Raw genomic sequence first — 23,829 nt, 5'->3', positions numbered from 1 at the left:
CTTTCCTGCGTCACATTCTCTTCTTACTTCTGCTTCAGTACTTTGTTTTTTTCTCCCTGTGCTGCTGTTTTGCCTTCCAGGTAAAGAACCTGACTTACCACTGAATTCCTATAAATTCTAAATGAGTCTTCAGATTTTGAGGTTAAGTTTTTGGAGATTCAGTCAAGTTGCTTGAGACTTCCAAGTACCTCTTAGCCATGATTTTATACCTGAGAAAATCATGTTCATCCTGTTGTTGTTTTAATCTTACTTAAAAAAAAATTATTTATTAAATGTAAGTACACTGTAGCTGTACTTCAGACACTCCAGAAGAGAGCATCAGATTTCGTTACAGACGGTTGTGAGCCACCATGTGGTTGCTAGCATTTGAACTCAGGACCTTTGGAAGAGTAGTTAGTGCTCTTAACTGCTGAGCCATCTCTCCAGCCCTTAATCTTACTTTTGAAGTAAAGCAAAGCATATATATGTGTGTGTGTGTGTGTGTGTGTCACTAATAACCAGGGGTGTTGGCAACACACCTGTAATTCCAGTATTTTTACCTGGGAGACTGAAGCCAAAGGATCATGTATTGCAGGTCAGCCAGAACTCTATCATGAGTATAATGCCAGCCTAAGTACCCTGTCTCAAAACAAACCAAAAACTCTCAAACAAAAACCAAAAACAAAACCCCCCAAGAACATTTATAACCCTAAAATATAATCTTTCCATCAGCCAATTATTTCTACCATGAAGAAGTCTAATTGCTCTTGTGACTTACAATGGCTGTACTTACTGAAGTACTTGCTAAAGAATAGCTTGTATGGGCAGATGAGAAGGCTCAGGAGATGAACACCAAGCCTGACAACCCAAGTTTGACTTCTGGGACCTACATAGTGGAAGGACAGAAAAGACTCCTGACAAGTTGTCCTCTTAACCTACATGGAGCATCATGGCAAACATTTGCCGATACAAAAACACACAAACGTAATAAGTAACAAGAATATAGCTTGTGGCTCCTCTGTTAAAGGTAGCCACACAAAAAGGTTTCTTACCAATAATATTCACAGGAAAACATTAAATAAAATTAAAAATTTTAGTTATTTTCTTTTTTTTTTTTTGAGGTTATAATGTAATTACATAATTTCTCCCCTTGCCTTCCTCCCTTCCAAACCCTCCTATAGACCTCTCCTTGCTCAGATTCATGGTCTTTGTTCATTAACTATTGTTATACGTATATACATACATACATTCCCAAATACAACCTGCTCAATCTGTACAACATTACTTGTGTTTTCAGGGTGGACCACTTGGTACTGGATACATAGTGTGCTTTCCCTAGGGGAAGACTTTCCCCACTCTCAGCACTTGCCAGTCCCCTGGAGTTCTTTGGCATATACATTACTGAACTGTAAATACATTCCTCTCCGAAATCCAATAGTACAACTTCAAGAGTTGTATATGAATTTTAAGGTAAGGCAGGACCAAAGGGTTTGTATGATAATTTTTCAAAATTTACACAATATTTCTCACACTTGGATTAACTCACTCGGGCAGTTTTATATTCTTTCTGAACAAAGATGGCTATCAAATTCTTTTAAACCTATTTTAAAATTAAGAATTAAAAAAAAAAAAAAGTCAACATTTTCTTTCAAGATTTCCTCCCTGGGGACTGGGGAGATGGCTCACTGAGCAAAGTGCTTGCTTTGCAACTATGAGGACTATAGTGTTATGATCCCAACACTACATGCTGGGCTGTACATCCAACTGTAATCGCAGATGAAACCACCAAGCACCAAGTTTAGGGAGAGATTTAGGAAGATTTTAGGAAGAGATGGCTTCCTCAATAGCCATGGAGGAAGGCAACTAGCATTAAGCTCTGACTCCACCCAAATGCACATACACGTGCCATACATGCTCCCACACATGTGAACGTGTATACACAGAAATAAACAAATAAATAAAAGACTTCACACCTTAGTCCTGGGCCTGATCTGAGGAGTGGAGCCTGCCACTACTAAAACGTTAATGACATAATGAATAGAAATGTTTCAAATGTCCATTGTATGAGATTATTAAACACTTTGACTTCAGTCTGTGAGATGAAGCAGGAGAGGTGGAGATTTTTATCTTTGTGTGGAAATGCTGCTTCTGATACTTAGATAATGGTATTTTTCAAGATGTTTGGTTATGGGTTAGGAACTAATATATATATAGCACCAGGCCATAAATCACACCCATATCCTGAGTAACTCAAAATTTATAACTCATTTTCCATCAACAAATCATAAATGGCATGACTCTTCAACATTACAAAACTATTTAAGGTCAAAATAGAGCTTTTAACTTCTGAAAAATGGTGTTTTTGAAACATACACATAGAACACTAAAATGTTAACTCTGAGAATAAAGAGGAACCAATTGTCTAAACAAGCTTTACCAAGCCAATGTAGACAACACAATGGTCATGACTATTTAAGATGAGGTTACTATAAATTCTCCTTAGATATACTAAACATTTTCAACCTCGAAGTCTGAGGAAAGTTTTGTGGAAGTTCCTGGGTACAAATTGCACCAGTCTACTGAAACCCCACACACCTGTGGAAGCCACTCTCAAATAACCTAGCCAACACTGAAGTCACTCTGCTCGAGCTGACACATTTATCTTTGCTCTATTTTTCTTGCTAGAATGCAAACTTCACAGCACAGGAAACTGCTGTTCACCCAAGTGCATGCCGAGCATTCACAATGCCTGACGTACCGCAGTAACTACTCATCAAAAAACATTTGGACATCTTGCATCCTGTTAATTGGACAAACTGATCTAAATATGTTGGGTTTTACTATTAATTCCCTTTGCTGCTCAAGAAAGCTAAGTTTTTCAAAGCATATTGGTTAGAATACCAACCCAAAATATTATTGTTTCTTGCTTGTGTTGAAAGGGGGTAGAGGAAGACCCTCAGGAGTTCCACTGCAGGTGTTAGCTCAAGAACTGGGCTGGCAGAGCCATGACACACACAATATGACACACTTCAGTACACTGCAATAGGGAAAGAAAAAGACAGAAGGGTACAGGGATTTCTCACTGCCTTTACTTGGAAGTTTCTCTGCACTTTCATGGCTATTTCACTCTAGTAATGCTCTAGTAAACAGAATCTAAACTCTGAGGATGGACATGCAAGGGAGCCCATCTCCCTTTGGAGATCTGTACAATGTACCATGATGTCTCATACTTCCTAGCACACCCCACAGCTTTTATGTAGTTTACTCTAGTGGAGTATAAACTTTTCACCAGTAAGAACAGGATGTTCCTCTTTCACTAAGTAATACAGTCCAAATACCTGTTACACATAGCAGGGATTGATTCTCGGATGAATAAAAAGCTAAGAAACAAATCATCAAAAATAATGAACCTTTTTAATTGTTTAAAGAAAAAATATTCTCCACAGGAAGATATATCTAGTCTTATGTCCATTGGTAGCCAAACGGAACTTCATAAAAACACTTCCACAACTCCAACTTTGGTTTAATATACAACTTTGATATATCTCATTAATGCACACATCAAGAGGCTAACAAATTCATTAATATTCAAGGTCATCCAAAATTAACATTTTATTACAATAAACTGTAAAATCCCAGTGGGAAAATTTTACTTGAACCAAATTTCATCTCTATTCTAGCACTTTCAAAACTAATTCTCCCAAACTCCACAATTAGACACACTCGCACGCGCGCGCACACACACACACACACACAATGTGCACACTTCCAAACCCAATAGAAAATGAGGACCATTTAATGGAGACAGAAAATAGATACTAAAATGCTGTTTTTAAGTAGGAGTATCATTTAGAAAACTGCACAGAACAGGCAGAAAATCTCAAAAGTATACATGACAGCCAGTAAGTAAACACATCTAAACATTAAGAATTTCACTGTAAGCTAAACCACTACAAGCCTTGCTCCATTCTGTATACTCTAACCATTGTGACAGATGAGGTTCCACATGAGAAGACATAAATTATTCTTAATCTTAAAAAACAAAAAATATGAATCCTTGTTAAACATTTCATTTAAAAATATGCAGCTTTATTTTAAATTTAAAATTCAGTATGCTCAAATATGGCAGTTAATGTCTCCCACATATGTAAAAGTTTAAGGTAACACATTTTTTTTTCATAAATTATAAAATGTTTTCAGCTAAATGTTTCATGAAAATTCTCAAATGACTTTCAGAGTTTGTCTTGTTGTTAGCCCACCAGAATACTCAACATTCAGAGCTCAAAGATAACAATGTGTGAAATCTTTAAGATTCCTGTGTGATACAAGTCACAGAAGCACACATATAAAGACAGCTGAGTGACAGATAAATCAGTAGTACTTCTTGCTTTTACCTAGGGGGCAAGGTAGGTACGCATTTGCTGAACAACAGTTTGCAAAATGCAAGAGGACTCAAAGGGTGACCAAATTCTCTACTCACAGTGCATCACGCACCATGCTTCAAAGAGAAATACCCACACTGAGCTTGCTCTGCTAAACCAAAGTAACTTGTATTTACTGATTCCCCTACCACACCAACAATAAACATTCAAATAGGCCCAGAGAGCTGACAAGGTCTCTCTATAATGCACATATCCCATACCTGCTACACTAAAAAGTGATCCGTTCAGTGTTCGTTTCCTAAAATCTAAGCTAAAAGGCTTTGGAGACATACACAGTACAGGTGTTAGTTTTAAAGAGAAAATGTACATGAGGAGTAAACAGAAAAAGGATTGCTTAGTCACTAAAACATACTACGGGGTATGTCCCAAAAGGACATGAGAATTGTGATGTTATATTCACAAAGTGTTACAGAGCAACTGCATTTAGAGTCAAGAGGACTGTTACCGATGACACTATCCTGCCATCTTCACACTGTTTAAAGCTTGCTTACATCCTGATACCTGTTGTTGGAAGATGGGAAAGCAGCTATAGCGTATGCATAAAAACGTATTCTAACAGTAAAAGGAACTATACTAGAAGGCTTCCTGTTGCAATGTAATTTCATAGGAAAAAAATCAGCCTCTTGACTCCTAAAGTGGTCCATTACACTGTGTACAGATTTTAGGGACTGCTCTCTGTACCAGATTGAACTGGCTACTCTTGTTTCTACTCAGCAACATTTCTCTCTACCCTAGCAACAAGAATGTTGAATAAAATCCACACACAAGCCACTTAAGACCAAGCTTTAGATGTACCACAAATTATCTAGCAAAGTATACAGGAACTCAAAGTTTCATGTTAGAAGTAAATCAACTGGGCTTAAGGTCTGATTCTCCGGGAGCCCTTCAGAAGCCTGCATGTTAAACACTGGTGAGTTTTAAATTCTCAATGGAAATGGTGATGGCATTCACTGAACCAAGTCGGCTTAAATTACAGCACAATGGGGGACATGACCTAAAAGTAAAATGTCAGGAAATTCCTTTTTTCAAATATCATCAAACTATCATATAAATCAAAATACCTTTATATTCAAGTTTTCACCAAACTAAGAATTGTAAAGAACATGTGTGACTACATACAATCTTCTTATTTCTTTACACAATTGCATGCTACTAGGTTTGTATTTTTAAATGGGTCGCAGAGAAACTATCAACTTCATGTAACATTAAAACTCCACATTGACATTAATGGTCTGCTTACTTCTAAAATATCACAAGTTATTTTACTGTTATATTGAAAGGACATGCCTTACTCCTTAGCCTTTAAGAATATTAGAAAGGAGATATTATATTTGAGCCTACTACTCTGGACAACCTATGTGCTGATGGCCAACTGCAGTGTTAAAAAAATTAAGCCACAGAACAGACCTGAGACATCAAGCCCGTTCTTGGGGTTAGGGCTATCTTCAGACATCTGGCTTATAAAAAGAGAAATAAGCACTGTTTTCCAAGAACCTTGAACTTTTTACTGTGCCTGGAATAACTTATTAAGTGATGACTAAGGCTTAAAGTGCTCTTCTTAACCATGAGTAGACAGGTATGTGTCTACCAAGATGACAGAAAGATGCTTTGCTTGGAAGGATAGCAAGGAGGGGGAAAAAATAGAAAAATGTACAGGAACTTTGTAATCATATGTGGCTGCCCATGACTGAACATTTTAATGGATTTAAGCAATTTGAATTATAAATACTCTCATTTAATAAAACACCCACACAATGACAAGAATGAGACTTTAATCAGTTTTAAGTGGAGTTTATAACACTAAGAGATAAAGGGTTGTTAACAAACACAGTAACAAATGGACATCTGATTGGTATGAGGCATTATCCTGTACACGTCATATTTGTGTATCCTCAGTGCATAGCATTTACACACAGAGCCACTGCTGCACAGCACAAGAGTATCTGAAGAGGCTGAATCAGGGTAAGGCTGTTTTACAGACNGGATGTTTTTTAGTATATATATTCTATATGAAAACAGATGGAACTTTNGANCTGGCAGATTGAAGGCAACNCTGCCGAATACTAGAGTAAAAGCCCCCAGTTTAGTGCACAGATCCACCCCTTCCGTCTGCATGCATGACACATTAACAGTATTTAAAGGTAAACGAGGCACTTTGTGGCAACCACAGCCATCGTTATGAACATATTGCACAAATTTTCTAAAACTAAACATGTAACTTGTAACCTACTTTTATTTTTAAAGCTGAAACATTTGATGCTGCCGGTAAACTCCACTTAAGTTTATAACCTGTGCCACAGCAAAGAATGGTGACGCTATTTAGTTCAACTACCCTTTTACAATTATGGCAAAAATGTCCAAGAGGAATTACAGAGGACTTGGGATGTACGGGGCCCAACTGTAAGCCTTCTTAAAGGTGATGCCTTCAAGTCATTTCAGACACGTAAGCTGCTGCACATCCAAGAGTCTAAGAAAGCATTCCAGAAACACGGGAGATATCACCTACAGAATGCACTTCAGGCTAATCGTGAATACTGTCACAAAGAAAGTTTGAATTAGGACTCAAAACCCTTTCAGTCATAGCAATTCTTGTCAAATTCTATGGGGATGGTAACTGAAATAAAGTAAGGAGAGTATGTATAATATATATATTTATATATATATAATATATATAATGCCATTTTTCCATTTCCAATGACTACACCATAAAATGTAAGCAAGGCTTCTCAAAAACACTGAAACATTCAAAATCAAAACCCTCATTCAGACCTTCACATTCCAAAGGAAAAATATTAACAGTGCAACAGCCCATTGTAATGTCATTATTCATGACCTGGCCCTCTGTGTTACATATTGGAACAATACAAGTTATAGTTTAGCATGCTGTGCCCAAAACTAACAAAGAACAGTGTTCATCACTATCTTCAAAACATCAACGGCTGCTTTGCATTTTAGTCACAGCCACCTTCAGCTTTTAGGAAAGACAAGGGGGTGTACAGATTTCCATGGTGAGATCTCAGGGAAAGTTGTCTCTGACTTTATCACTTTATCAACAGTCAGTCAATATTCATGTATCAATGTTTAAATATAAATGTGTAAATCCTAAGAGCTTTGTTACAATTTTAAAAACTTTATTGGTTGAATGAAACTGATGAGGTATGGAAAATACATCAACATTATTTTCTAAGGATATTTTAGATGACGTTCTGCCTAATCTACTTACCATCAAACTATAAATGCTTCTCTAGTGGGTCCTATGCAATCTGTACTTGTAAATTAACTAGGTCAGACCACAGCTAGTGAACAATTTCAGCACCAATAAGTTATTGAAAATGGGACTTCACACCATTAAGAAATCTAATAATGGCTGGATATTCAAATGTCAAGGTCAGGATATAATTTGAAAGACACCAAATTCCCGAGGGGTTGGGAGGAGATCCTTTTTAATCGTATCTTCACATTACCATTACAATAGTAGTTGTACTCTTGCTTTAAATTGTATGCAGTCTGGGCATATCAAACATATAATGATATTTAAGAAGTGAAATTGAAGCCCCAATCCCAACTCTACCACTATAACGAAGTGACTCAACACTGCACATTTAAGAAGAGCTATTCTTCCAATAGCAAGTCGATAAAGCATCTGTAGGACAATTTCTACTGAAAAACTTCAATGCCTTATTATTCGTGCAGTGCTGTAAATTTACTGCAACTCTAATTTCTTTTTTAACACAAACAATGACTTTTTTTAATATACACATTATATGTATTCAGTATTCAAGTAAAATTCCCTAACAGTTAATGACATTTAAAAAAATGTGCAAAACTGCAAAACTCATTGTAATAGAATGTGTAAGGTCAAAGGGGCGGGACGTCTGACAGCCACTGGACTGAGGACGCACATCATCAATCTCTAGGGAAAAAAAAAAAAAACACCTGCTTACTGTTGAATCTCAAGTTGAAATTTCCTGTGAAGAATTATAAAATATTTAAGGAGAAAAACAAACTGGCAGCCAGCACATGAAGCATCCACAGTAGGTATATGATTGAAAATTAATAAAAATAAATGTAAGGTGTTGACTGATGCGGGGACGAAAGCATCTGACTCTTAGCACTGGCCTTGATTACATAGGAGATGGAGCAGTCATTACAACTGAGAAAGCATACTGAATAAATCATTGTCAAATTTTCTGTTTCCAGCCCATCCTTTGTTGAAAGCCTCCACATTTGTATGGTTAAGTCATTGTTGCTGTGTCTTTTATCTATGACCACTTTTTTTTATATCCCTTCCTTTGTGGATTCTTAAGATGCTGTAGATGGTTCATTCCTGTACCCCAATACAAATGTACTCACTCTAGCTGCCTTGTCTAGCACCAATATGCTCTTTAAAACGCACAAACAAACAGCAGGGCAGCAGCCAATCTCTCGGGTGTCCGGATTAGTAAGTGGAGCATGCTAAAGAAAGGTGCATCTAAGGAGCTGGAGGTGGTATATGGTCCAGAGCCCAGCTAGAAACATTCCTTTCTGAGCATTCCCTCCAATCCCAACCCACGTGCATGCATTAGAATGTAACAAAACCCTGCAGAAACTTCTCTTAGCCAACTGCAAACTTATCTGTTGCCACAAGTGCAAAGGGGTAGGACGTGAACCCGGGAATCAGAGCTCTTCAGCCACTTCAGCTGGTGACAGAAAATAAAGGAACAACTCCTACGTATACACATCAGCCTGTCTCCACTTTTTATAAAACTGGAATAAAATGGGAAAGTGCCATCTTTTATTTATCCTAATTGAATTTTAAATGTTCTTTTGACACAAAAAGGTATATACATGACACAGCTACACAACCTTTTTTTAACTGGACAACAAGTGTCAAAACCCTGTGGATGTATAGGGTAAAACAAGATTGGTCAGGAGAAGAGAATGGTTCCTATAACTGCAATCTGACACAATGTCCTATTGCCATTTAAAAAAAAAAAAAAAAAAAAAAAAGGTCCATTTCAGTTTATTCAAGTTTTTTTTTTCATGGTATTTTATCCCTCTTGATAAGAAAAAAAAATCAGACTTTTGTAATTTGTGAATGCTGATCTTCATCAAAAGGTTCATTCTCTGGATCAGAGTCAGTGGTGTCAGAATATCTATAATGATCAGGTTCATTGTCACTAACATCTGGAGTCACAGAAGTTGAACTGCTAGCCTCTGGATTTGACGGCTCCTCTACTGTTTTTGTAAAGTATAGTTTCACCTAGAGAAGGAAAGTTGAAGATGAGAATAAACGATTAGAACGAGTTCTGTATTAGCAAAGGCATTCTGTTTTGCAGACTTACTTGAAAGTACTGTAACAAAATGAATTCTGAAGGGCGCTGCTTTTCAGATGACCTGAAGATTGACTACTGTGCTCTCAAAAGACACAATGATGAATTGAAAGCTATTTTTAAAATACATCAGCCATAAGCACTGTATAATTCTATAAAAGTGCAAACTGAAGGCAATGAACTCACTAAATCACAAAATTCAATTTATAAGTGCTTATGTTTCAAAAGCATTTCTCTTGCAATCTCTGAGACAACTCTATGTTTACATTAGTGACATTACACAATACTGATTAATAAGGTCAACTAGCTCTACCAGTCATCTGACGAGAGAATGGAGGAAGCTAACAGAGCACTCTGTGCTGCGAGGATTGATCAGTAGCCTTTACATGCATGGCTGCAGTTCTTAGGTTATTTCCATTTTAAAAGGTAAGAAACAAAAACCCTGAAGTCTAGGCCACATGCTAAAGGACAATCTCTAGTGAACAATTGGCAGAGACCAGATTTAAATCACATCTATGCTCTTTTCCCATCATGCAAGTCATTATAAGTTTTTCCTATAACCAACATTTGCTTTAAGAATCCCCCTTCAAAGTTAGTAATTTTATCACTGCTCCTTGCCACTACAGCCCCATGGCCTCTCCTCTCCCTAGGTTCTGAGCCAGTCTCAGTTTAGGAAGTGAACTGGAAGGTTAGAAAGCTCAGATTATACCTTCTCTGTGTTCCTCACTCCACACTGCTACATCAAGACTGGGTTCCTGTGACTCAGTGGAAATGACTTCAGCCACTGAATATACCAAGCTCATTCATGCCTCAGATTCTCATTTCTACTCTTCCTCCTTCCCCCACAAAACTGTTCTGTAGGTCGCTACAATTTGCATATTTAAATGCGCCCATTTCACGCAGACAACCCTTTTTACAGACCATCCACTTGACCAGACCTTCTTGGCCAGCTGCATGCTTCATAGGACTTACCTTACAGTGACAATGAAAACAGCTTTTATCTACATGAACTTTTTTTAATGCTTTATTTTTTTTATTGGTTGTTTTGTAGGACTTGGTGTTCAACTCAAGGCATTTCTCATGTTAGGCAAGCACTGAGGCACATTGCCAGGAAAATATTAAAGCAATAAAACTAGAGAGAAATACATTTTAAAAGCAAATGGTTGCCAGGTGAGGCTGAGGCAGGGACATGCCAGTTCAAGGCCAGCCTGGGCCTATATACCAAGACCCTATCTAAAATAAAAAAATCAGAAAGCAGGTGGTTGATAGAAATGTAAATTTAGAGAAAAGAAAAAAATGAAAAGATAAGGATTCTAAAGGAAACTTAAAACATACTTGAGATCCAAAGACACTGAATATTACGTCTATGTTCACTTAACATGTGTGAAGGTCATTTTCTATTTTAAGTATTAGGGGTATTATTATGTTATATAATAATATAATAATCTATGGTTGAGTTTGTTACATGTGAATGAAACAAATACAATGGAATGAAAAAAATTTCAAAAGGAGAAAGGAAAGAGGAAAGATTCAAGATGGGGAGCGGGGAGGAGAAGAAATAAGGCGAGCAAGTGGAATAATAAACAGAAAAGGAAAGGCTACGCAACCACTCGGGAATGTTACACAGTGAACAATACTAGAACAATGTCTAGCTCTTCAGCTTCACAATTAGAATAAAACCCACCCTCCCACCCGCAAATGGCTTTAACTGACCTTAAAATTTGGAGAGAAGTATCGGTTTGCCTTGTCTTTGTTTGCTTTGTCAAGATCATTTTTTGTTAGGGTGAGTACAAGATACTCCTTGTCATTCTCGGCACGCTCTATACTGCAAATGCTATCGATTTCCTGATCACAAAGACTTCCATTTTCCACTTTTTCTGAGGTTTCCTCTGGTCCTGGTATGAAGAACGTATTTACCCAAAAGTGAAACATTTTGTCCTAAACAGAAAAGAAATGAAAGATGTATTTCATTTATTTAAAAATGTACCACAAATAGTCAACATATAAACCATATATTATTTGATATTCTTAAGTGAAGGCGAACACCTTGTGGAATATTCTTATTCACTAAGTTCTCTTTTCTAAAATTTTAAATAAAAAATATAATCATGTAAAATCTGGTATCTTACTTTTATCTTAAAATCCTAAGAAAACTACTTCTTATTCTAATACTGGATTTTAAAAATGTTCTGAGTTTATGTATATGTAGATATAAACAAAGATCAGGTGTTGCTGCTTCAACAGAAGCCCCAGTAAGTTGTTCCCTATGGCAACTACATTTCTGGCCCCTGTATCTGTCCAGTGTCCATGGAGGCCCGGGGCAGGACTCAGACCCCCAGGTCTGGTATTACAGACAACTGTAAGACAACAGATGGGTGCTGAGCACCAAGCCTGTGTCCTCCACAACACCCAGTGCTCCCTAACTGCTGAGTCCTGTTTCCAGCCCTTTTCAAACCTTATTGATCTCAATTATTTTAACAAAGTTGTTCAGTTGGCAATCATATTTTACTTAGAAGAAAACAAGGTAATATTATTTAAACTTGCAAATGTAGCTCACTGATGTGCACTGATTTTCTAAAACTGTTTTTATTTAAATCAGAACAGGCATGTAATTAGTAAGGAAAAGCTATGATAAATGGAAATTTATGGAAAGTAATCTAAGATATACAAATATGTTATAAATATCTAATCTTCAGAGATCTGGAGTAAGAAACAGCACATCTCTAAAACTACAAGGAGACAGTGAGGTAATTATCTCTTTTTACAAGCAATATAAAGCCAAGAGAGGCGGCTCCTGCCTTGGAAGTTAAAGCAAAAAGACTGTTTTATATGAGGCCAACCTGAGCTACAGAATAAGAATCTGTCTTCAAACAAACAAGGAAAGAAAAACATGTGCATGTGTGTGCGCGCACACACACACACACTCTTATGTGAATCAGAGTCTTACAAGATGTAAGAGATAGCGGGCAGGGATGGCACGGGCCTTTAATCCCAGCATTTAGGATGCAGAGGCAAGCGATCTCTGAGTTTGAGACTAGTCTTGTCTACAAAACAAGTTCAAGACAGCTAGAGCTACACAGAGAGACCATGTCTCTCAAACAAACAAACAAACGAACGAACAAAGTAAGAGGAAAAAAAACTAAAGCCTTCCAAATACCCAATTTTTGAAATGTTTGTGCACATTTATTGTAGTCTCAGAAAATTAACAAAAAAACCCAGTAACTCAAAGATATTTATATTTAGCTTTTTTGTTTCATGAGAAGTCCATGATAAAAACATTAATTTGGTTAACTTTGTGATTTTTTTTCTTCTTTAACTATGTAGATCCTAGAAAAAAGAAATTATCTCTCCTGATAAATTGATCTGACATTACTTTTATAGTAAGTAAGCTCTCCTTTTACTGCTTTTTATAAAAACCCTGAGGCCTGAGAAAATGAAATCCCCTTCCAGACTATGTACTGCCCTATGTGCTTCACGGGAATTGATTCTGCACAAAACTGGTATCTTCTTCTGATGCCAGCTAAAACTTCTATACCTTAAGACTCATTTTAATGTTCACATTCAACTAAGGGGACTACACCAAGGATAACTGGTCCCTCCAAGGACACTGCACCTGAGCTCTCCCCCCCTAAGTGCATCTCAAGCCCCAGCAGCCCTGAACAGAGGGTATGCTTGCTGTCTCCACCTTTTTGGTTTTGGGTTTTTTTTTTTTTAAATTACTATTACTTCTTCATAACCACTTCTTTCAACTAAGTAATACTGACTAAATACTCAGTAACCTGGGGAAACAAAATATAAAATAGTCTAGTCTCAAGAAACATAAATCCAAATGGGTAAAACATGGCTTGTGCTACATAAGAACATAGAACAAACCAAAAAAGCCAACAAACTAAGGGTTGGGGCAGGTGGGTCTCATCAATGCCACAGAAATGAAGAGTCTGCCAATCTAACACAAGAGTAATCAGTTTGGTAGATGTCAGAGAAATAGTCTCTCCTTACAGAATAATTTCCTAACCAAAGGCTTTAAGCAAAAGATCTGTGGTTACTCATTGAGGAATGGCTATTTCTACAGAACAGAACTGAATTGCAAACCTTTTTGAGCATCTTGTTCTGTTTGTGGAAGAACTCTACTTTGATGTCACCACACACAGGCAATGGCTGAGGGAACTCAAAGTACATGAACTTGTCCTCCCGCCGCGTGGGTCCTGAATTGGAGGAATATATCTTCACCTTTAGCTGGCAGACCACAAACTGAGGATCTGTGTGGTTAAATACATATAGGATCATTTCACAAGAAACGTCTTCAACTTATCAAAAGCTATTTTAATGATAAAATAAACAGAAATATACACAAAATGATAACTCTTCCTATTGACTGCTTATCTAAAACAAATCAGTAGAAATAAAATATGTAAAAACATAACCAATCCATGTAAGGACATCTTCAATTTGAATCCTTAAGTAAAGTTCTATTACAGATATGATAATCAATTGCTACTTCACAAACAGTAAGTTCTAAGACTAGACTCTAGCAGCATATTAATAATTAAAGCTTTACATTAACATTATGCAAAAGACCCATCACAAACTACTTTAAGCATAAAATAACTTTAACAATTTCCTGGGACTTTGTGAACTGCAAAAGGCAACTTTACAAGAATATTTTAATAAACGATGTAAACCTAAGCCTTTATAATATAGAAATAGACAATACTGATCATTTTTCTTTTGACCTCCAGTACACAAGTTTTTGTTTTGTTGGTTTTGGCATTTTAAGACAGAGTTTCTTTGTTTAGCCCTGGCTGTCCTGGAACTAGAAAAGGCTGTTGGGAGAAGTACATCAAGATACACTAAATGCCTATCTGAAATTCTCAAGGAATTAATAAAAATAATATGTTAAAAAAAAAAAAACGTGTATGGCTGGGTGATGGAAACCCATGCTTTTAAAAGTGCTGGCACTCGGGAGGTAGAGGCTGCCAGCGTCTGGATGTAGAACTCTCAGCGTTATCTGCCTGTGTGCCACCATGCTTTCTGACGGGTTGATAATGGACTGATCCTCTGAAAGTGTAAGCAAGTCCCAATTAAATGCTTTCTTTTATAAGAATTGCCTTGTCATGGCATCTTTCCTTGACAATGTCCCCAGCTGTAGTGTACAGTAATGAATAAACAGCAGCTTTTTCTAAGACCACTGAAAAAAAAAACCAACCTCCTATATAGCATGAGTTTCCCATTGGGATGGAAATTGTTTTTGTTTTTTTGTTTTTTTTTATTTTGTTTTTGTTTTTTTGTGGTCTTTCGAGACAGGATTTCTCTGTATAGCCCTGGCTGTCCTGGAACTCACTTTGTAGGCCAGACTGGCCTCGAACTCAGAAATCCGCCTGCCTGCCTCTGTCTCCCAAGTGCTGGGATCAAAGGCGTGCGCCACCACGTCCAACAGGAGGGATGGAAGTTCTAACATCAATATTCTAATATTACTACAGTCCTCTTGACTTCTGAGATGCACATCTGAAATATGTGCTATGTTAATTAACTATGTTCTGAAGAAATGACAGGATCTGGACTTGACAAACAAGAATGAGAGTGAATCCTGACATAAAAGCAAACTGATCATTTTTATTATTCAGCAACTTCTCTTCACTTAGAAAAAGTAAGGTAATAATCAAGAAGACAAACGCTTGGCAAACGCTTCCTGGAAGACATTATACCTCTGCAGAAGACACTATACCTTTTATCACTACTTCTGTCTGTTTCACTCATGCCTCCTCCTCCTCCTCAGGCTGGAGACTGAAGGCAATCCTGCACTCTAGCTTGAGAAACACATGACACCACCAAGACAGAGTTGCAGCCCCACTGCAGATCCTCACAAGCACCTTGATCTCATCAGATTTAGAATAACTTAAAAGCAAAGTGATAATATTTCTATCTCCAAATCTCAAATGCACTTTGGGTATGAACAAGTAAAGAAAACCCAAACAAAGTACATTCCATTGCTCTAGCAACATCTGCCAAGTCACAGAGCTGGCTGTACTACCCCTCCTACATCACAGCATCACATCACATACAACATGGACCTGTCCTTAAAACATAGCTGAAGTTCCTAGAATTATCGTGACACCAACAGTTCAAGTCTATTACATCCCATTCAAGATCCTCTGAAAGCCAATCACATCTTCTATTTCTTGCCCAGCTCTTCTGCTATGTTTCGGTCACCTTATTTCTACTGCCTGTAATATTTCCTTCACACTCAATGCCAATCCAAACTGCATGTGTTCTCCAGTGACCGACTTTCTTCATGAAATTGTTTCCAAAACCTTTTCTGAACATGGCAGTTATAATTTATACATATGAATCTCATGAGCTGTATTTTAATATAACTTCAACATATAGTATTAAATCCCAGCACATAAATAACTAGAAAAATTTAAAGATTAAAAGAATTTAGTAGTCAATATTTATTAAGTGTAGAGATGTAAACATAATGCTGTCCAACTAAAAGCCCAACAGCAGTTTAATCAATAAGCAAAGTAGAGCTGACAAAAAGTCAGTACCTAGTGAGATTCCTGAGCAGAGCTTTTCCTTATTACCTCCAACACCGCCTTTACAGCTCTATACTGATACCTAAACTATAGGAAGAACATGAGTTCTTATCCCTTTTCCTTCTCAATGACCCTAAGTGAAGTTCCTAGGTCAATTGCTTTCAATAGTCCATTGTGCCTTGTACTCACACTTTTAAAATTATACTAATATACTTAATCAGTATGGAAGGTCCTTAGAACTTTCCAACGAGCTATATAAATAAATTAGGGGCCCTTAACAAAGTTGCCATACTCATGGGCAATCACACCTATCTGATGAAGAAACTGATTCTCTACATAAAAATGATTTTAGAAAGAACAAGTTAATTTACTGAAGTATTTCATGGAGGCGAAAAACTAAAATCACTGACAAACTGCAAACATCCGTAAAATAATATCAAGGGATTCTAATAAGTGACATCTGATACTAGGACATTATATTGAAAATACAAATAAAATATCTTAAGTGTAAAACATGACTGACCACTCCCAGGTGTCATTTAGACGTTCAGTGTAAAAAAAAAAAATCTGTCACAGAAGATATTGCAGCAGCTTGGCTTTATAGGGCTGCATAAAATTCCTCCATACATTTTACAAACATATATATTCTCTCTTCATTAAGTAGCTGGTTTGGGTCCAGGTATTGGGCTTATTCCTAGAGTTCTGTAACTAAGAACTCCAGCAAAGAAGAGCAGAAAAGGAGAACACGATCAAAATGACGATGGTGGGTCACATCTGCTAAGGCCAACAGCTGCTAAGGTAAGAGAAATTACAAGCACACACTGATGTCATGACTATAGACTTACCAAGATTTCTTTATTTTACTAACAAGCAAACTCAGTGAGGAGATGACAAGTCCAAGCCACAGGCTGAGAGCTTGACTTCAGAGCTACACTTAGGTTTTCTCCACACATCCCAATTCACACTCTCTTTTATTCTCTGTATTTGAAGGGCTCCTCTCTTTCTGTCTCTATGACAGTGAACGTTTGTTTCCCTCTGGTGAGGACCTGGTTGTAGCCAGAGGCCATTCTCACACTGGTCTGTCAAGAGTGTCTCTCAGTTATTTTGTCAGAACAGAGACTGCATCTGGTGGTTATAACATAGAATATTTCTCCCATAAATATAATTGACTTGAAGAACACCAAAATTGCCAGGCGTGGTGGCTCACGCCTTTAATCCCAGCACTTGAGAGGCAGAGGCAGGTGGATTTCTGAGTTCGAGGCCAGCCTGGTCTACAGAGTGAGTTCCAGGACAGCCAGGACTACACAGAGAAACCCTGTCTCGAAAAACAAAAAAACAAACAAACAAAAAAAAAGAACACCAAAATTCATTGGGTTAGCTTTCTTAACCCAGTGAGTTGAACAACTGAACTAATTAATTTCAACTTCAGAAATATACTCCTTTTAACCTGGTAAATGTATTTCTAACCGTTTATATATACATTTAGATGTGGTTTTAAAAAAGTTTTCCAACACACAGATGGCTGAGAATTTAGAGTACTTACTGCAAGTGCCGCCACTGAACATTGGAATAGTTTCAAACATCATCTTGTGAAACAGCAGTGCCACTGGTCTGTAATCCAGGTGGTTCTTCAACAGGTAGCTATAATAATACACATAGCGCCTCTGACTGGGAATTGTTACTCCCTGATGGACCCAGGTGGGAGGGGGAGGACGGAGACAAAAGAAAAAGAGAAGTCAAATTCAAAAGAAAAGTTTCATTAAAGTTATTATACAAAATTCCTATAACTGGGTTATCCCAAAGTTTCTCCTTTAAGTGGCTAACAATCAAATCTAACTCAATATTAGAATAAGAGCAATAACAAAAGAATATTCTTAAAAATGTAGTTACTAAATACCTCATTTATTCAAATATTAAATAATGCTCTGATCTATGAACCCAATAAGCAAAGGCCACTGTGTATTCAAACAGACAGTCAATGGTCTCTGTACTGAAGCTACACATACCCAAGTCTCCTCTCAAAGATGGGTTTATTAGGCATGTTAATTCGTCACAAACCTGTTTACATACTTTCTAAGAAAAATCATATCTGAATCAGTACACTAGAGAAACGTGTTGCCTCTGTGCAGGAAAAATGAGATTTTGACCTTAGAGTCAAAAAAAAAGAAAAGGAAAAGAGAGAGTATACAGCTGAATGATAAACATATTCAATACAACTTGTTAACAGAGGCAGTAAGGGGTATCGGTATCCTTGTGCTATATCCATTCCTTGCAGACATTAGGGAAGCATAAAATGGCTTAGAAAATATTACAAATATTTATAAGATATAATTCATATGACATTTAAAAGGGGACCCTAACCAGGAATGGTGTCCCACACCTGTAGTCCTACCACTAAAGGGGATGAAGCAGAGGACTGTTGTTCCAAACCAGCCCAGGGTTTATTTATATAGTTCCAGGCCAGCCAGAAACCAATCAATCAATCAATCAATCTCTACCTTTATACACACACACACACACACACACACATACAGAGGCTGAGATGTCTCAGTCAGTAAGCATGTATGACCCAAAACCCATGCATATGTTTTTTTCTTAGTTCTTGAAATATTTTGTCAGTGTTTTGCCATATGTATACCTGGTGCCCACAGAAACCAGAAGGCATGCCATGAAACTGGAGTTACAGATGTTTTTGTAAGCCATTGTGTGGGTACTGGGAGTTAACCTGGGTCCTCTGCAAGAACAACAGTGCTCTAAACCACTGAGCTATCACTTCAGCCAACCTAGCCCATGCCCATATACATTTTTGTTTGTTTGTTTGTTTGTTTTTCGAGACAGGGCTTCTCTGTGTAGTCCTGGCTGTCCTGGAACTCACTTTGTAGACCAGGCTGTCCTCGAACTCAGAAATCCGCCTGCCTCTGCCTCCCGAGTGCTGGGATTAAAGGTGTGCACCACCACGCCCGGCCTATATACATTGTTTAAAGGTATCATGTAACCATATATGTGCCTATAACTTCAGCATTGGGGAAGCAGAGACAGGCAGATTCTTGGGATTCACAGGCTAGCTAGCTAGCCTAGCTTACTTGGTGAATTCCAGACCAATGAGAGACCCTGTCTGAACAAGATAGATGGCACCAGAGGATGGACATCCAAGGAACATACAGACACATACATACATATAGTCACACAGACATACATACTATATGTGTAACAATTCATTCCCTAATGAGTTAATATTTTTCTATTCACAATATAACAGTAAAAAAAAGTCAATATAAGGCAAATAATAAGCATTTAATCTGACAGTTTAAAATAAACAGCTGTTTTGGCATGGCAGTACTCTCTTGTAATCTCGGTACTTGGGCACAACCAAAATCATAAGTTTAAGGCCAGCTTGACCTATGTGAGGCCCAGTCTCAACAAACAGAACTGCAGAAAATAGGTATTTTATGTTAATAAGAAAAAGGTATTACAATGTTCTTTAGTTTACTGATGGCCTCTCAACTTCTACTGTGATTAGGACTCTAGACACAGACACCCTTCTGCTGGGGAAGAAGACAGCATACAAGCTAAGAAATATAGAAGAACTCTAGCAAATACAGGTATATGAACTCTGACCCCCACCCTCTTCCCCTCTCTCTGTCTTTCTCTGTTTCTCTGCTCCATATGTGTATCAAAATGGATAAGTGGCAATATATAACTTTAATCCCAGAATTCAGGAGGAAGAAAGAAGCTGGTGGATCTCTGTGCATTCCAAGCCAACAGGGCTACAAAGAGAGACCCCGTTTCAAAAGCAAAAGCAAACAAACAAACAAAAATGGATATAAACCACTTGAAATCATGATTGGCAATTTAAGACTTTGGCTAGAGTGAAAAATCACATACTAAATAGTCAAAGCTTATATTTGAATTCTGAGAAAATATAAACTTCAATTTGCTTCTTTAAAAAAATTAATACAATAACACGAACCTCCTTAATAGAATTTACATGAGGATAAACCAGCAAATTCAGTTATACAAAAGAAGTTAAAATAAACCAAAAAATATACAAATACTAAGTAACAGTTATAGAAACAGCAGTTGTATACATGTTGGAGTAGGTGAAATTTTATTTCTCTATATTTTTCTTTTTGTTTTTTTTTGAGACAGGATTCCTCTGTGTATAGCTCTGGCTGTCCTGGAACTTGCTCTGTAGACCAGGCTGGCCTCAAAGTCACAAACTCACAGAGACCACTCTACCTCTGTGTCCTGTGGGCTGGCAATAAAGGCATACAATGCCATTGCATGGAATATTTTCCTTTTTAAAAAATAGTAAGGCCACACTAATTTGAAGAATTGTTACAAAGTATTAACACTAAGGAGTATCCTTAATGTTTAAAGTTCATATTAGAGCACCTTTTTAATAATGCAACTGCAGCAAAAGTTGTCACTGACAGCTACAGAGATCGAGTATAGCATAGCTAAGCAAGTCAGGGGAAATCAGTAGACAGGAAATGGATGAGGACAGCTCTTTTTAATGACATAAATTTCTGAACCATATTAATTTATTTCTAGCCAAAAGATTAAATTAAAGAAAATGTAATCTGTATAAAGCCTGTGGTTGCACATGCCTGCAGTCCCAGCTCTTGGGAAGATGAGGCACTCTGGGCCAAGGTTAACCCTGGGCCACATAATGAGACCCCATCATAAAATCTCTAAACATTTTTGTAAAAGAAACTTACTGCAAGTTGATAGCAGAGGGTTGTCAAGTTAGTAGGTGATACTGTTCAGATGGCATTTCTCTTGCTCTCTAGTTTTTGGTACACATTTCACACTTGTGTACAGCAATAAACAGATTCTTAAGTGATGGGAAGGACACCTATTATCACAAGCATTTAAATGCTCATCCTTTTGAAAAAAGCTGGGTTGATATGTAAGTAAACAATTCTCAGATCAACTGCAGTTGTGTGATAGAGCTCACAGAGCTCACAGGCAGTGGTGATACAGAGGGAAGCCTGCACCATACTAAGGCCTAGGCAGCAAGGTGAGGCCAGAGCATCGTACACCCCTAGGACTTAACTGCCTAGCTAAACACAAACATGTGCTACATTATTCATCCTTGAGACAGCTACAAAAACCCAGATTTAACCCTAAACACTATTAAAAAAACACCAGCTCTCTTTCTTGTAGTCAGTGTTCGATTTGCTAGTCCAAATAGTTCAGCATTTCCCCAGTTCACTCCTTTATATTTCTGTTTTATTTTCTACTGGTGAATAATCAATGTATCTTTCTTCAAATGGCTCAAAAATTATTAAAGAAAATGGCTTTAAATTTCCATAATGACCTGAATTAAACTTCAAACTATAGTTCCACTCAAGACAGGTAACAGGGTTCTACTTTCAAAGCTTGTGGGGATTTGTAGTTAATCTAATGAGTTATTAACCTAAGTAAGTGGACACTGCAAAGCACTCAGGTGCCAACTTTATCACTTTCTTCAGTGTGCACATATTTACTTTGCGCCTCCTCGGAGTCTATCTTTTTATTTTCTTTCTCTAGCGTTTGCTTAACAAAGCTGACTCCTTTTGGCATTCATAACAGCTCAGTGTCCATATGAAGTGTCTCCTGTGTGAGTGTAAAATGACATCTTTGATCAGTTTTATGGTTTTTATTATAATGCTATTCCGATACGAAAAGCCTATCGCCTGCTTTGGAATTTTACATTTTCCTAGTGTATTTTTCATTAATTCTTCTTTTATAAGCCTTGGCTACTTGATGCTAACTACTTTTTCTCTTTTTTTGGTTTTCAAGACAAGAATTTCTTTGTGTCTTGGAACTCATACTTCCCAAGTGCTCGGGATTTAAGGTGTGTTCCACCATGCCTGAGCTGGCTCTATATGGAGAACATACATCTTTGAGATCTATAATACTGCCATAAGACTACTATACGGGATTAGCACGGAACACAGTGTGTGTGTGTGTGTGTGTGTGTGTGTGTGTGTGTGTGTGTGTGTATGTATATGTTCATCTTCTATGCATTCAGAGTCTAGATGATCTTCTAGAAGGTAAATTCACAACTTAGAGTCCTGAAAGAAGTAATTTTCTATTTGAGCAAACTTTCCCAATGAACTGGAAAATATTTTCCGTGTCTAAGCTCATAAATAAAGGTTTCAACCTAAAAAGTATTTGCTTGAAGAGGAAAACCTACATTCTGAATGACCACAATAAATAACAAGGCAGTAATTCAATAAACAAAAGAATGTGGTTATTAATACTATGACAATAGTAGTTATTGTAGATATTTTCTAATATTCAAAACACATTTCTATTATTCCCATAAAATTACAAGGTATATATTATCACATATCTTATGTTTTAAGACAGGGTCTCATTATGTACCCCAGGATGGTCTCAAAGTAGGTATTCTATTGCTTCAGGCTCCAACAGTGGAGATTATAGGCCTCTGTGACACCACAGCCAACCATTACAACCTCAAATTTCCCCCCCAGGGGAGAGCTGGCCTCAAACACGCTGCAGGATCTGATGATGGCTTTGACTCTTGATCCTCCTGACTCTACCTGCCAACTGCTGGGTCCCACGTACACTGAGGCCAGCCCTGCTGCCTCTACTTTAATAAGAAACAAGTAGGACCATACATGCTTATCTTGCTCAAATGCAGTACCTGACCTAAATGAATCTGACTTAGGTGACTTGAAAACAGGAACGCTATGCAATTTGAATGAAGCCATAACGTCTCTTAATTCAGTTTTTCCCCTTTATGAAGAACCTCTGAAGTTTGGAATATTTAATGCTTCGAGTTCTATGTCCCCTTATAAAAATGACACAGATCATTTCTAGCCAACACTCTTTCCTCACCTGGATTTTCTTTAGAAGCTATAATGACAGTTTTGTGGTTTGGGGGTGTTGGGTCTATTCTTCAATTCAGATATATGAATTTGTAAGACGATTCCACTTACTAGCAAAAGTATTTGTTTCAAAAAAAGAGGTAGATGTGGGCTGGAGAAATGGCTCAGTGGTTAAGAGCTCAATTCCCAGCAACCACATGGTGTCTTATAACCATCTGTAATGGGGTCTGACGCTCTCTTCTGGTGTGTTTGAAGACAGTGACAGTGTATTCATATACATAAACAAATCTTACAAAAAAAAAATAAAATAAAAGGACACACCCTTTAAACCAGGGAAATCAGAACCTATTCTAGGAACCTCTAGTCAAATGGTGTTCTTTTACCACTGCAGTTAGTCAAGAGTGTAAGCCTAAAGCTACGGGGCCATAGCTTGGTATTAATTGCAAAGATCCTATCTGAATAAACATAGCCAAGAAAGAAAAAGGGAAGAGTGCAAAAAGGAGAGATTCCTGACATTTATTGAGCATTTAGATCCAGACCTAACCTTTTAGGTTATATTAGTCAATAAATGTCTCCCTTTGTGTCTTCTCTGTCTCCTTCTCCTATTTGGGTTTCTCTGACCTAAAACTGAAAAACTCACATATTCAAAACAGCAATTTCTCTCTCTCTCTCTCTCTCTCTCTCTCTCTCTCTCTCTCTCTCTCTCTCTCTCTCTCTC

General features: G+C 37.4%; 1 protein-coding gene across 1 annotated transcript in view; it reads right to left on the bottom strand.

The window, feature by feature from the left end:
- Positions 1-3,376: 3,376 nt before the first annotated feature.
- The window catches only part of Pten (phosphatase and tensin homolog), a 69,167-nt gene continuing 48,714 nt past the window's right edge, over positions 3,377-23,829 (bottom strand). The window contains exons 6-9 of the mRNA XM_021151179.2: positions 17,813-17,954; positions 13,826-13,992; positions 11,447-11,671; positions 3,377-9,663 (exon numbers count right to left, since the gene is read on the bottom strand). Of these exons, the coding sequence (XP_021006838.1) occupies positions 9,478-9,663; positions 11,447-11,671; positions 13,826-13,992; positions 17,813-17,954 (720 nt within the window). The 3' untranslated portion in view covers positions 3,377-9,477. The remainder of the gene's footprint in view (positions 9,664-11,446; positions 11,672-13,825; positions 13,993-17,812; positions 17,955-23,829) is intronic.

This window comes from Mus caroli, chromosome 19, assembly GCF_900094665.2.
Source record: "Mus caroli chromosome 19, CAROLI_EIJ_v1.1, whole genome shotgun sequence".
Taxonomy (NCBI): Eukaryota; Metazoa; Chordata; class Mammalia; order Rodentia; family Muridae; genus Mus; species Mus caroli.
Note: the sequence above shows the minus strand (reverse complement) of the source record. Positions and strands in the feature narration are given on the sequence as shown.